Source organism: Pleurodeles waltl, chromosome 7 (genome assembly GCF_031143425.1).
Source record: "Pleurodeles waltl isolate 20211129_DDA chromosome 7, aPleWal1.hap1.20221129, whole genome shotgun sequence".
Lineage (NCBI taxonomy): Eukaryota > Metazoa > Chordata > Amphibia > Caudata > Salamandridae > Pleurodeles > Pleurodeles waltl.
This window is the reverse complement of record NC_090446.1, coordinates 101,369,747-101,384,009: the sequence shown is the minus strand read 5'-3', so window position 1 is coordinate 101,384,009 and position 14,263 is coordinate 101,369,747. Positions and strand designations below refer to the sequence as shown.

General features: G+C 42.0%; 1 protein-coding gene across 1 annotated transcript in view; it reads left to right on the top strand.

The window, feature by feature from the left end:
* Positions 1–13,765, top strand: part of GATA5 (GATA binding protein 5) — a 67,881-nt gene extending 54,116 nt beyond the window's left edge. The window contains exons 4-7 of the mRNA XM_069243159.1: positions 5,214–5,339; positions 8,150–8,231; positions 9,872–9,996; positions 12,127–13,765. Coding sequence (XP_069099260.1) covers positions 5,214–5,339; positions 8,150–8,231; positions 9,872–9,996; positions 12,127–12,279 — 486 coding nt within the window. The 3' untranslated portion in view covers positions 12,280–13,765. The remainder of the gene's footprint in view (positions 1–5,213; positions 5,340–8,149; positions 8,232–9,871; positions 9,997–12,126) is intronic.
* The last annotated feature ends 498 nt before the right edge of the window (positions 13,766–14,263 follow it).

Genomic DNA, 14,263 nt, shown 5'->3' with positions numbered 1-14,263 from the left:
AGTTGACAAGTTTGTGGTTCTGATAATAGAGGCATCAGGTATGCAAAGGTTGAATTTCTGTACAGGTCAGTTGGCAAGCCAGTTGTGGATGATCAGAACAGGAGTGATTTACTCAGACATTACAGCTCCTGAAACAAATCTTGCAACTGCGCCACATCGAGGTGAACCAACCAGTAGGGAGCAAGGTCATACTGCAACAGAAACTAGGCCAGGGCACCAAAGTAAAAGTGACTCCCATTGGGGAATCAAAAAGCTCAAAATATCTCCCCTATTTGTGAATCTGGGCAGTTTTGACCTTATAAAGATGTGCTGTAAATGGGCTTTGCAAAGAATGGGAAACTCCACACATTTGTACTTTCTGCAGACATCGCTTTTGACAACATCAGGGGACTCACTAGTAAAAGATGGCCCTCTAGACCAGGGTTCTGCAAAGTCGGTCCTGGAGAGCCGGGTCCATACCAGATTTTTAGCATATCCACATTTAGAAAAATGTAGATTTCTGAAACATCTTTTTTCTAAATGTGGATATGTTAAAAACCTGGCATGGACCCGGCTCTCCAGGACCGACTTTGCAGAACCCTGCACTAGAACATAAAACAGGCCCACAACCAGCCAGACAAACGGCCAACAAAGTGACCTGACAGACCCGCCCATCAGACAATGGCTTAAAGATTAGACCGACACTGGTAAAGTGCATCAGCCCTGTCATCTATTTTAGATACCACTTGAGATTGTGTCACAGATTTTAATTTAGGATCTTGAATGAGGATTTAAATTGCCCTAAGGAGTTTGATCTGGTATTGTTCATTTTTCAGCCAGGGAGTTTCTGTGATCTTAAAGATTCCGATTTTCTCAAACACAAATACGAGAAATTCGGCAAATAAATGGTAATAAATACTGAATTCCAAATTTCCATGATTACTCCTCTGTCACACCCCTGAGTACTCCAAAAAGTGACACTTAAGATAAAACTTAAAAGTGTGTAAATTATACAGAATTATGCAAGTTAGCTACTGTCATTTGACTGGTTTACAACCACCTTTATGCATCTTGTAAGTACTGTTTTAAACTGTGCAAACGTAAATTACTCCTATTTAGAGGCGGAAGGCAGTCTTAAGTAAGAAATTTCCTTGAAAGAAAGAGCCCAAAATTCACAGGATAAAGAGCTACACGTGGGTCAGCAAATTCAATTATTACGAATAAGAAGCTTTAGAGAAGGAAATGGTTCAGATCAGCTCAGAATTGACTGCTGGAAAATACCACTCCTCCTGGAGCGTAAACCGAGTGTCAGTTTGTTACAGTGCGGCTGTCATATGCGTCATCTGAGCAAAATATTAATAAGAAATGAAAATGCTCTCTGTCAAAACCCAACTCTTCAGAGGAGGGTATTCAAAGCACACATGCCTTTCATCTCCACGTTTGTATACACTAGACATAGCTCAGCTTTTTGTCTTTCTTCCCAAACATGCTGCTGGATTTTGATGAAAAAACTTTATTGCATAATCTGGTGCCTGTTACAAGTTCTCTTTCAGCCAAAACCGAGGTATGGGTGCCAAGTTGTCTGATCCAGGAAATCTCTGAAGAACCGCTTATTTAAAAAAAAAAATGGCTAAAATGTAATTTTTCAGTTTATTGTTTTATCGGCAACAGCAATGATTTCATAAATTGTAATGCTCATATTTACTTTAAAAATCTAATGTCTGCAGCCGTAATGCTCGCCAATTAGGCACCACAGGATTATGCTTATGGCCATATTTTTAAAGAAGATACATAACCGGTTAATATGTACTAAGTCCAATATTACCATTGAGCGGTTCAAATGACAACATCATGCACAAGGCTGACGGCTGAGTGGTTTGTAAATATCACCAGAAGATTAAGATATATAGGAATATATTACACGTTACCCATTATGTTTTTTTACATTTATTTTGGGAAGTTAGCCTGAAAATCTATTTTTTTTCAAAAAAGAAAATATTTACACAAAATCCTAAGTAAAGTACAAGGATTAACTGTTTACTTGTCTGTAAAAAATAACAGAACAATATTTAATAGGGTAAGGATATATTTAGAAAACAGCACACCCTTTGCAAATTCAAAAAGCACTTTCCTTTATGTAGAAAGGAGAGGTGGTTGCAGCTGTTTTCTACGGGGTTCAGCTAACAATGGGCACTGATTAGAATTAGAAGGTTCAGGCTTTGTTTATCTTTCTTATAAATTCTTTTGATAAAACAATTTACAATTGTTAGACTAAGTGCAATTGTATGGTTGTGTGTTTGCAACATTTTACTTTAGTTATGGATTTACGGTACTTTCCGCATACTTACTTTATTTGGTTCCTTCTATCTCAAGTGGGTCAAAATAATACTACCAGCGAATGTGCCAATTAATGCTATGTAACGCACCTTTTCTTTTGCATAAGTTAGCTAACGTGCTAATCACTTGTCCTCCATTGCTACATAATCCTACTGATCCTGACAAAGGTGATGCTTTGCTGAGTGGTTTGTGCACTGCCAATTTGACTTGGAAACCAATATTTAAAAGGGATCCTATATTTCAAAGGGATCCTTGACATATTTTCCATATTTCACACGTCCCAGTGAACGCCAAAAAAGCTAATTCCTTCTGCACATGAAAGCTGCACACAGAAAGTATTAGCCTCCCATGGTGACTTGGATACCAAGCCTGGTCATAGGCAGGGTTCTGATGCCAATGCCTGCTGCACTTGCCAAAGGGTGTGCACAGCTGGGGATGGCCGCCAACAGGGTGATGAGTGCTGCGCCTGACCAAAGTCCAGGTCCTGCAGCCAGTCACCAATGTGTGCTGCCAAATTCCTTGAGTGGCAGTGTTTGCTTTCATGGACGTTGTTACTATATCATCACAACACCCCAGAAATTCACAGAAAAACACTTTGTTATAAGAACGTTATGATTTATTCTGCTAATAACACCTATTTGTATGTATGTATGTATGTATGTATTATGTATTTTTTTCACAAAGTGTCTGAAATTCCATTAAAATACACAGTTAAAGTGCATCCATGGTACAAATAAACAGAGTTACAGCACAGTAAAACTATTTTAAATTCTCTCTCCTCTCTCTTTCTCTCTCTCTCTATTTCAGACACACACAAACATTTTATCACTGAAAAAAACAAAAGTTAAACTGACATTATAGTTAAGTGCTGGAATAATATAAAATCTAATGTTTAAAACCAAAAAAAAATCAGTTTAATAGTTCACTCCTGACGTGTTAAATGACATTATTGATGACATGACTTTTGAAATCCTGAAGGTCGACAGCCATGTTTGGCCTCAAGAGGTGGAATTGTAGTAGAACCTAGCTGTTGTCCAGGCCCTGCTGGGCCAACACTGCACCTGCGGCTAAGACAAGCAACCAATCCCACTGCAGATGGCACAAGACCATGCACAGTGGTAGTTGGCCATCTGTGGATAGTGTGGTGCGTGGTCTGAAAGCAAGGCCCTGTGCCCAAACCCGCTACACGTGACCTTCAGCCGTGCACTGTGGGTGTTGGGCACTGGGACTGGCTAAAAGCTACGTTCAGCTCCTGTTGGTGCCTATGGCAACTCGTGGATGCTATATATGGTCAAAAAACAAAATAAATCACTTATAAAACATAGTAAAGTTATGTTTATTGTTGGTAAGAACAGCTTAACCTATGGATTTAAGGTAATCTGAGAAATTCCCTGAAAAACATAGTTAAAGGCCAATTATGGTTACAAATTAAAATAAAAACAATAGTTACAAGTTATGGTTAGGACCACAATCCATGACTCGCACAATAGCCGTGCAAATCATAAATTTCACACCTAGTGCAATGCCTATGGCCTTTCATTATTTATACCAATAAAGTACAGCACATCAAAGGTATATGTAACTAAACAACAACATATAATCAAATGAATTAAAGGCACTACATTCTGTCAAGGTGGTGAGGGGTAATATGATGTGTAATGTCGTCTGTAAGGTGAAGTGCAACATTTGTAATTGCATCTCCTTCATTATGGATGAAGTCTTGATTAGGCCTGGGTAAAATTTAATTTACACCAGCATAATTACCATAATTTTAGGAATTTTGCATTAAGCGAAATTCCCAAAATTATGCCATATTGACTATTTGCACATTGTTTGCTGCAAAAATGTACAACGAGTGCACAGAAGTAACATTGCATGTGAATGACCAGAATGTGAGTGGCTGTTCCTTGAGCCATATGTGTTTTTTGCTCCTTTTTTTAAAATACAAAATGCATCCTCATGTCAAAAGTTAACTCAAGGACGAATTTCAGGCTAAAATGTACATCTAAATTAGGGATTTGTTTTCATGTAAATACACATAATGTTACATAAGTTTCCTGAAATTTTGAAAACTTATGTGGAAGCAAAGTATGCAAATTTTGCATACCCTCAGTCTTTCACATTCAATTTTATGTACAAGTTAATTTGCATGAATGTTATGGATTGAACTCCTAACCATAAATTGAGAATTTTAGTGGTTTCTAACACACACACACCCAAATGATTACTGTGACATCATAGGATTTCATTTGGGTTGCCTTGGGATATTACTATGTTTATCTTGAGCTGTTTAGTGCTGTTGTTGAGTTTAAATGGAGCAGTATATCAATATCATGAGTTTCGTAATATTGTTGGATGTAAATCTTAATAATGCCAACTTATGTGTCGCCGCTAGTCGTTTCTGATGAGCACTAGTTACTCCTATGTGTTTCTCTCGCCTTGTACTGTATATTTTCCTCTTGCCTGTTCTACTCTCACTTCTCTCTTCCGTCTGCACTTTAAGGGCCTGATATAGATATTGGCGAACAAGTTACTCCGTCACTATGGTGACGGATATGCCGTCTGTGGAAACCTAAATCCCATAGAATATAATGGGATTTAGAGTTCGGCAAATGGGATATCCTTTACCTTTGTGACTGAGTAACTCGTCCACCAACATTTAAATGATTCCCTAAGTGTTTTTTTCTCTCTTAAATGGGCTTTGGTGAGACAATAAGTAAATAAAATAAATACATTTCGTGGGTTCCCCCAACCTTATCCTAGAGTGCCTAAATACTGTGGGCTTAATTAGAAACCGGATACCTCGGCATTGTTGCCATGTATACTATTTGAGAGACTGCCCCCTTATGGCCAGCATCCAGTCTGATACACGCGTTGTCCTTTCTTTCTTTCTACAGTCCTCCTCTCGGCGTGCTGGCCTTTGTTGCACCAATTGCCACACAACCACCACCACTCTGTGGAGACGCAACACTGAAGGGGAGCCGGTGTGCAACGCTTGCGGCTTGTATATGAAGTTACATGGGGTAGGTGAATGCCTCCATATTAAATAAAGTTGCATTGGATAGCTGTGCACTGCATGGGACCTTCACAAATAGCCACATTGGGTAGGCGGGGGCCACCTGTGACACACAGGAATGTACATGGGGTTTATGGCATTCAATCAGAAGTTTGAATTAAAGTTCGAAAAGCATTCATTAGAAAGCAAAGTGCTTTAAAATAAAAAAGCGGAGTCTGAACAAAATGAAAAGATTAAAAAATGTTCACATTAATGTATTTCAGAATGTATAGCTTTTGTTAGGGAGGGGGTATGGGCTAGAATTAAGGCTTGATTTGGGAAAGGGTTAGTGCTGGTTTAGTGTTACAGTTAGGCATAGACATAGGGTGCTTATTAGGGTTATGGCTGGGTTACCTTTACGAGGGTAGGCTGTGGAATAAGGTTTGTTTAAGGCTTAGGGTTGGGGATGGGATTGGCGACGGGGCTAGAGCAGTGCTTAATTTGTAAATAAAAACGTGCCGGTCCCCAAAGCCCTCCTCTTAAACACGCGGCTGCTGCAATTAAATGTCTGAGCACGGAATACTGAGGCAGTGTAATATTGAAGCCATCTTGGGCCTCTTCAATCCATTTAAAGTCACTCCCTGCCCCTTTAGCTCACTTCTGCAGCTTTCTACTTTCTCCCTTTGTGATGCTTTTACGTTTTTCTCTTCCTCCCTCTTTCCCATATGTGTCTTCTGCTCGCAGCAAATGCTTGAGGCAGAAGAATAAGCACCGGCCTTCAATAATAAGTGCAGGTGCTCGGAACCGGAAACGCAAGCACAAATTAAGCACTGGGCTAGAGTTAGGGCTAGAGGGATGTGGACTAGTTTAGGACACAATACAGAGTGTGGTAATTAAAGGGATTCATGTGGGGAGGTGGTCGGAAGATTTAGGGTAGTGGTTGTGTACCTTTTGACTTTTGTTGACCCCGATTTAATCATTACTGGAGTCCTTGGACCGTCACTGAATCACTACAGGAATCCAGGGACCCCCCAATTAGTCATTACTGGAAGTGGGGGACTCCGGCCTAAGCAATTCAGGTGATTTGAACCACAAAATGATTCATAAAAATACAGACACAAGCATTCATTGATCAAATACGCAAATGATGAAATATTGTATTTAATTACCAAATCTAAAAACATCAACATTTTAACTTTAATAAGATGATTGGTTATTTTCTTAATTTTATGGAGGCCGCGTATTGTCCATATTATATTCCGTTTGATGCAATTGCACTGCTCCCCCTAATCAGTCTGAAGAGACCAACTTAATTCTCAGCCTCCAACTTCAGACTCATTCATATTTACAGAGTATTTTTAAAAATTTTGTTTTACGTGTTGCTTCTTTTTTTTTATATACACTTCAATAATCTGTTCATATTATTTACTTTTCTAAGTAGTCGTGAACCCCCGGAGTAGGCGTCACAGACCCCGGGGGTTCACCAGGTCACAGGTTAAGAACCTCTTGGTTAGGGGACCAAATTATATTATTTGAAAAAAGGAAAGTATTTAGACCTGTAACAGAAACCATGAACCAGAGGGGCTTATTCTTGAAGTTACCTATTGTTAGTTCCATCAGGGAGCCTGTGGCCGCCTGCAGTTCCCAAGGTGTACACAGTACCTAGTCCATGACAGCAGTGACCCCATGTGCAACATCTGCTCAGGGTGCATGACATTGTATAGGGAAGGTCGGTCACTGTGAAAGGGATGTCAGACTGGAATATCCCTGCAGACGGTGGCATTGCTCAGGGACCGAGGCCAGACTGTAAAATAATTGAGAGATCAGTGCAGAACTAACTCTCTCAAATGAGTCTCTCATATGAGCCTTCATATATCCTGATTATTTTTATTTTCAGAACACTTAAAGAGAAGTGGGTTGTACTATTCGGTTTTCACTAAGTCAACAAGCTGAGAAAGGGAAGTGGGAAGCTGGCCAGGCCGGATGTCATTTGAAAAGGCGCGTAGCAACCAATAGTGCAGCAGGTGCAGCCGTACCAAGCTCCAGGAGTATGAGGGGCACATTGGGCTCCAAATATAGCTGTTCTTTTTTTTACCAGGCAATAGATCTTTTTTCCTTGGTTGCATTCGAGCCCATGGCGCCTTTGCTACACCACTGCTGTGAAGTCCTTGGTCTGCTCATGCCAAGGTCTGGTGTGGTCCACTGTGACAGGAAGGCCTCCTCCCAGCCCTTCCAAGGCCTGCAGAGGTCTGGTCTGCTTAGAAAGCCTCCATAAGGCCTTCCAAGGTCAGCGAGAGATGTAAATAGTTCTTAGTGAAGGACAAGAACCTTGAAGCCACGTGGTCCGGGTAAACAGCAAGCAGTGCATGAGACTCACGCTGAAAGGAAGGAAATGTGGTTTGAAGGGCAAGGCTAGAAAATGTGTAACCAGTAGGGTGAGACTCACACACATGCAACTTGAAGGCCTATGCTAACGCCTCTTCCCTGTATGCCACTTGGAGGGCTATGCTAACCCATCTTCTCTGTATGCCACTTGAAGGCCTATGCTAACCCATCTTCTCTGTATGCCACTTGAAGGCCTATGCTAACCCATCTTCTCTGTATGCCACTTGAAGGCCTATGCTAACCCATCTTCCCTGTATGCCACTTGGAGGCCTATGCTAACGCCTCTTCTCTGTATGCCACTTTAAGGCCTATGCTAACGCCTCCTCTCTGTATGCCACTTGAAGGCCTATGCTAACCCATCTTCTCTGTATGCCACTTGAAGGCCTATGCTAACGCCTCTTCTCTGTATGCCACTTGAAGGCCTATGCTAACCCATCTTCCCTTTGTGTCAAGGTGCCACGACCACTGGCCATGAAGAAGGAAAGCATCCAGACCAGGAAACGGAAACCCAAGAGCAATGCCAAGGGCTCCCCAGGTGCGTTTACCTTTCACTTCTCAAGGATCAGGGGGTGGCTGTTCCAGAAGTCCACTGTCCTGCTAGATAAAGCAGTGACAGTCGCATAAGGTCAGGCTTCTGAAAGAATGTTATGTTTAAAGCAGAGTCACCCGGAAAGCCAAATAGTAGAGTCGGTCAACAGCAGCCTGGCACATCTAGGGCGGAGTCAGCCATCACTGGCCTCCTCATAGGACCAGAAGGAGCTTTTGTTAAAATCAGTTGCTTGTATGTGACTGACTCTATCTCAGCCCCAATGGTCTTTCAATGGCACCCTTCTACTGGGACTCTCGTAATGTTTTAGTGGATTTTTCTGCACAGCAGCACTCAAAGAAGAAGTTATTTAATGTTTTTCGGGAGCAGTTAGGGAATGCTCCAAACAGTGGGATTTCCCTAGAGTAGTTTTGGAAAGGCCAAAGGATAATAGACATTACCTTAAGGTGTAATATTTCTGTAGAGTACTCACTGGGTAGTAAATGGCTGAACAGTAACCCAGAGAGAGTTCTGAGTGCGATATTGAACAGTTAAAGTGATTCGCAGTAGCAGAAAATTGCATTAAAGTATACAGGTGTTACACAGAACATAAGATGTGCAGGTTCACTGTTTTTCATGTTTTCTAAGTTTAGCAGATTATTTACTTAGGGATCTGGGGGTCCAGGATCAATCCTTTCAGTCATTTGGAAAATGTAGACACACCGCCTTCACCAAGGTTGTGCCTGAGGAAAGTGACTGGTGTGGATGGCTGTGTTTGAGGAGAGTGTTGGCCGGAAGTTTACCCTTGAGGAGAGAGATGGACATGCAGTGCTATGTCAGAGCAGTGGGATGGAAGTGGAGAGTTATGTCAACAGCGAGAGACTGATGTGGTGGATGTGCCAGAATAGACTGGTAAACTAGGAATCTTGTGCCGTGGGAGAATAACAGAAGTGAAGGGTTTTGAGTGGGGAGAGTGGTGGCCATGGATGGCTGGTCCTTGGCAGAGTGATAGACAAAGAAGGTTGTGCTTGTGGAGAGTGGACGCGAATGGTTGTATTCGGGGAGAATGATGGCCGTGAAGGTCTGCACCAGGGGTTTGAGTGGAAATCTATTCCCAGGGACAATGATACATGTGTTGTTTGGTCTCCAAAGAGTGATGGATAAAGGGTGGTGTCAAGGATCAGTGATTGACGTAGAGGTTTATGACTTGATGGACATGAAGAGTTACGCATGGAAGAATATTGAGCATGAAGGGCTGCGTACGTGGAGAGTGGCAGAAAGGCAGAATAGTTGCTGTGGAATCGCCGACCACAGTTGGTCTAGGGATCTCATCACAGGATGCGTAAGTTCTCCATTTCTGAGTCCATCTGTGGGATGCACTGGGGTGGAGACCCCCTCCAGGGTGGAGACCCCCTTCTTTCTTTATGGTTGCTGGTTTCTCACTTAGAAGTGGATGAATGACATTGTGGACAGGGGCTTATGTAGAGAAGCCGATGTCACAAACACTCTGTAATCACTTCTCTGCAGTATATGGGCTGTTGCCATATTTTCATGTATGCACACAGAAGGTACACTTCTGAAAGGTAGGTGGAAACTGGAACATGAATGATATCACAGCTTTTCTAAGTTAGTAATTATTCCATCTGCAGGGCGGACAGCATCATCCACAAACTCCCCGGCCTCCGTCCCACACTCCGACACCAACACAGTGGTGAAGACAGAGCCCAGTGGCACATCACATTACTCTGGGCATAGCATGGCACCATCATCACAGGTAAGGCAACCAGTAATGGTTCTGTGTGTCCTGTCTTTAGGTTAACGTATTGTAGTACTCTCAGGTAAGGCACTGCAGTGTCCTTTGTACTTTGTGGTGCCCACACACACACACATAACGTGATGCAGAATTCCTGCACCGGAATGTGTTCCTCTCAGAGGGAAGGTGATTCCACACTACAACTTTATAGTAGCTCAAACAAAGATGCATACTCCAAAATGCCCCAATTGAAAATAAAAAGAATACTAAACACACAAAAACATGCACATACGCCAACATACAGGTACACACACACACAGACACAAATACATCACAGGAATATCAAACCCATGAGTCATTTTTACATTATTCTCTAGTAGGAGGTCACCAGCCATTTAATAAAAAATCTCTGCCGCGCTTCACTATTGCTGTTTTTTAAGGAGCATGAAAAGTAACCAAACCACAATATTCTAATAACGATCAGAGCTCATTGTTAGCTAAACCTTGTAGGCAGCAGCCTTAAAATTCTCACCTATGTAGACTGAATTTTCTTCTTAACATGGTAAATCAAACCCATATTTTTGTGACCAACAGCTCAGTAACAAATACTGTTCCTACTCCGTTCTCACCTCTGCCAAACTACCACTAAATGCATTAATTTGAATATGCTTGCTTGCTGTAGCAGAAGGCGCAGCACAAACAGAGTCATTACCAGAAGTGCAAACTAGTACTCGATTGTTACATTTCCGTGCAAAGTTGTTTACAATCGAAGTCTGACAAACCTTCAGTAAACTCCCAAAATATCTCAAGCAAGATATTTTTCAGTAAAAGCCTTCCAACCTGGAGCATGTGCATCACCCAAGCACGATCCTGAAGAATTTCAATGAAGAACTCATAGGAACCCTAAATGTGATAACCCCACTAAAGGACAGAAAGTTTAAATCTCAAATTAATACTGTGAACCAACAGCACAACACAGATCTTGCTTTCCTAAAAAGATGTAAAAGAAACATGGAGAATCAATAGAAGTGGTAATCTGATTTAAACACAAACAAAATATTATGCAAAATCCACTTAAAGGGCATGCAGCAGTTAGACAAAAGAAAGCCTACTCCAACAGACGGCTCACAGGGGTATGTAACAAAGCTTCAACTTCACCCAAGAGTTCAAAGGGGATCCCATCACAAAAGCTAGTTGGTGACCTACTCTTATTCTTTGCCTATAAAGTGTAGTCAACCAAGCGAGCAATTGGTACCCAACTGCAGCACGCAATGCATATGAGACCTCAGCTGGGCAATACACTGCCCTTTTCAACTCTTTTCTTTACCGGTAGAAGCATTGACCAAAATAGCAAAGAATATCAAAGCCTCAACAGCTCAAATGTATCATTGCCCAGCTAGTTACATGAAACAACAAATTACCACTACAGTCTGAATCCAACAGACAATGTTAACTCATTACTTCATCGTGATGTGGTCTCTGACAAGTTGAATTTGGACGCAAATAATACACCCATCTAATGTTCCATCTCAAATCTACCAACTGAGGCAAAAACCTGTAAGGGGGGCGTGAAGAGAGAGCTACAACAACACAGTGAAGAACGATCCCTGTTACACAACCAACAGTTAGGATTTAGACCAGACAGAGACACCAAAGTGACACTCTTTAGCATGTCAGAAGGGGCGTTTGGGGCCCTTGATGATACCCAACTTGCAGCTTTAATACTGATGGACTCCTCAGCAAATGATGTCATTTTACATCATAGCTTCTGACTCCATCACAATAAGGAATGCATGAGTGTTACAGGGCTTGTGCTACATAATATGTGATCAGTTTACTTTGGTAACTCAAGGAATACCACGCGACATTCCCGAGGATCATCTCTTTCTCCTTGGCACTTCAGTGCATATCCACTTGAGATATGATTGGTTAATTAAAGTTATCTTTTCAAATAAATGCAGATGTTACACAGTTCAGGCTGCTATTGGGGTTCCTCACAAACCCCGTGGAATACTACTTAAATTTCAGTCCCCAAAGTATTTTACATGTTTTTTGCTGCCTGTGTCATTGACATAGATTGTTATTTGTCTAGTCAGTTGCATCCCACTGCACCAAGTCTAAGTCCTGTCTCTTTGTCTTTTTCTCCATTAGGGTCAGACTCATGCAGATGATCTTGCTAATGGTCCCCCAGAGTTGAAGTTCATTCCTGATGAATATATCTTCACCTCCACTCCAATGAATCATCAGTCTGGATTTAGTGTCCCTTTGCGTCAGGAGTCTTGGTGTGCACTAGCTTTAGCGTAAGACAATGCTTCTGCAAAACTGTTCGTCACAAGCACTGCCTTTCCTGTGAAAGAGCGAGCACAAGTCAAGAGCTGCTGGACTGCCAAATTAATAGCCATGGGGTTTTAGATTCAGCAGCGACTGGGTCTCAACAGTGGTTGAGAACGTCAATGAAAGAGCTGCTGGATCGACAACTCAATAACCACTGGGATCTGTGACTCAACAGCTGCTAGGACTGTCGGGGGCAAAGTGAAATTTGATGCTGAAAAACAGATTAATCTGGGACATGGTTTAATAGCTTGGCACAGGTGCAACCAGTGATGTTATATATTGACAGCTCTTTGGGTCTCGACTGCCTTGAAGGAGACAAGTCGGTGCCTCATTTCTTATAAGCCTTGGATGCTTTCACGCCATAGAAGAATGTGTTCACATCATCGTAATAAAATGGAAAAGGCGTACCAAACCCCACACTAGCCAGAGTGGTCCCAAGATCTTCCTCCTGAGCTTGGCTGTCCCTGATTGTGTAATGCAACCTTTGGAGCCTCTTAGAACTTTCCAGAGTCTACAGCTCACCCATGACCTCATACAAATGTCCAGTGGCAATGTACATAATAATGGATCAAATGGTGTGAGGGTGAAAGCGTACTTTTTGATGAATAGGAAAGTGGTGCCACATGGGTGGCTTTCGTTGTTGATCACTATGCAATGTAGTGTTATAGTTTATTTAAATAAATGTCATCAGGGTCTGGTCACTAACTCTCAGAACAAAAGTGAGTCTCTCATTTGAGAGCAGACAACAGGTGTTGCTGGGCTTGAACAGTAAGTCCACGGATACCCACTCAGAGCCCTTCTCCCCTGACAACCTCCACCAGTCTTCTGGGCTCCTGTAGTCCTATGGCGCCCAGAAAGACTCCCCGGGAATTGTGACCCAAACGCACCCATAGCCTCCATCCCGCCTCCCCCATCCTTTTGGACCCCCATCCTCTTGAGACCCCACCTTCCCGAGTTCCACATCTTGTTAAGATCACTCCCACTACTTGCCCCCCCCACTCTCCTTAACCCCAACCCCTTGAGACCACCACTGAGACCCCCACCTTTGTGAGAACCCATCCTTCTGGAGCCCATAGTCCTACGACCCCAACCCTCCTTAGCCCCGACACTCTGACACCCTCACCCTCCTGAGACCACCACGCTGCTCAATCCCCAACCTCCTGGATCCGTACCCTCCTGGATCCCCACCCTCCTTGATCCCAAACCTCCTGGTGAAGCTGGAGTCTGAGAGTTTAGTTTCAAATCTACACCCACGTCCGCTCTTCGCCATGAAATTTTCCCACCAATTTCATAATGATTTCATTCTACGACTACTTTTCATAAGTGCAATTTATTTCACTTTCCAATAAAGACCAATAATATGTCATGAAGTAATTTAATTTTATTAAGAATGTTAACAGATTTGCCTTTTGGTATTTTTATTGGTTTGGGCATAAATAAATATTCTTTTAAATAATTTCTGGAGCTTTTCTTTATTTGTGCATTTATATAGCAGCACTGAACATAATAAATAAGGTTAAATGGATGTGGATCCGATTCAGGTGTTAATAAAAGATCAGCTCACATATATAAAAATTGATTAAGGAGTGCAGGTTCACCTTTGCAATTCAAAGGGTGAAGTTTTACTCCCATATCTTATAGCGCAATATGTGATACAATTACATGCAAGTAAATCTTCCTCTTTGAGCAAGTATTGGGTGCTCCCTGGTGGGGATGCTGTCAGAAGTTTATGTACAGTATTAAAATTATAAGAGGGTTGGCTCATTTCTGAAGTAAGGCAGATCCTCTGGGCAAAAATATGGAAATCCTGTCCAATGTTTTTGCCTTCTGATTCTTTTTGTCTGTAGTCTAGAGATGCCCTGGATCCTGGAATGGCTGCATCAGAAAGGGATGCTAAGTTTGTTGGTCAAATAAATGATGGTGCAATTTCTGATGGCTTGGTGGATGACACAAC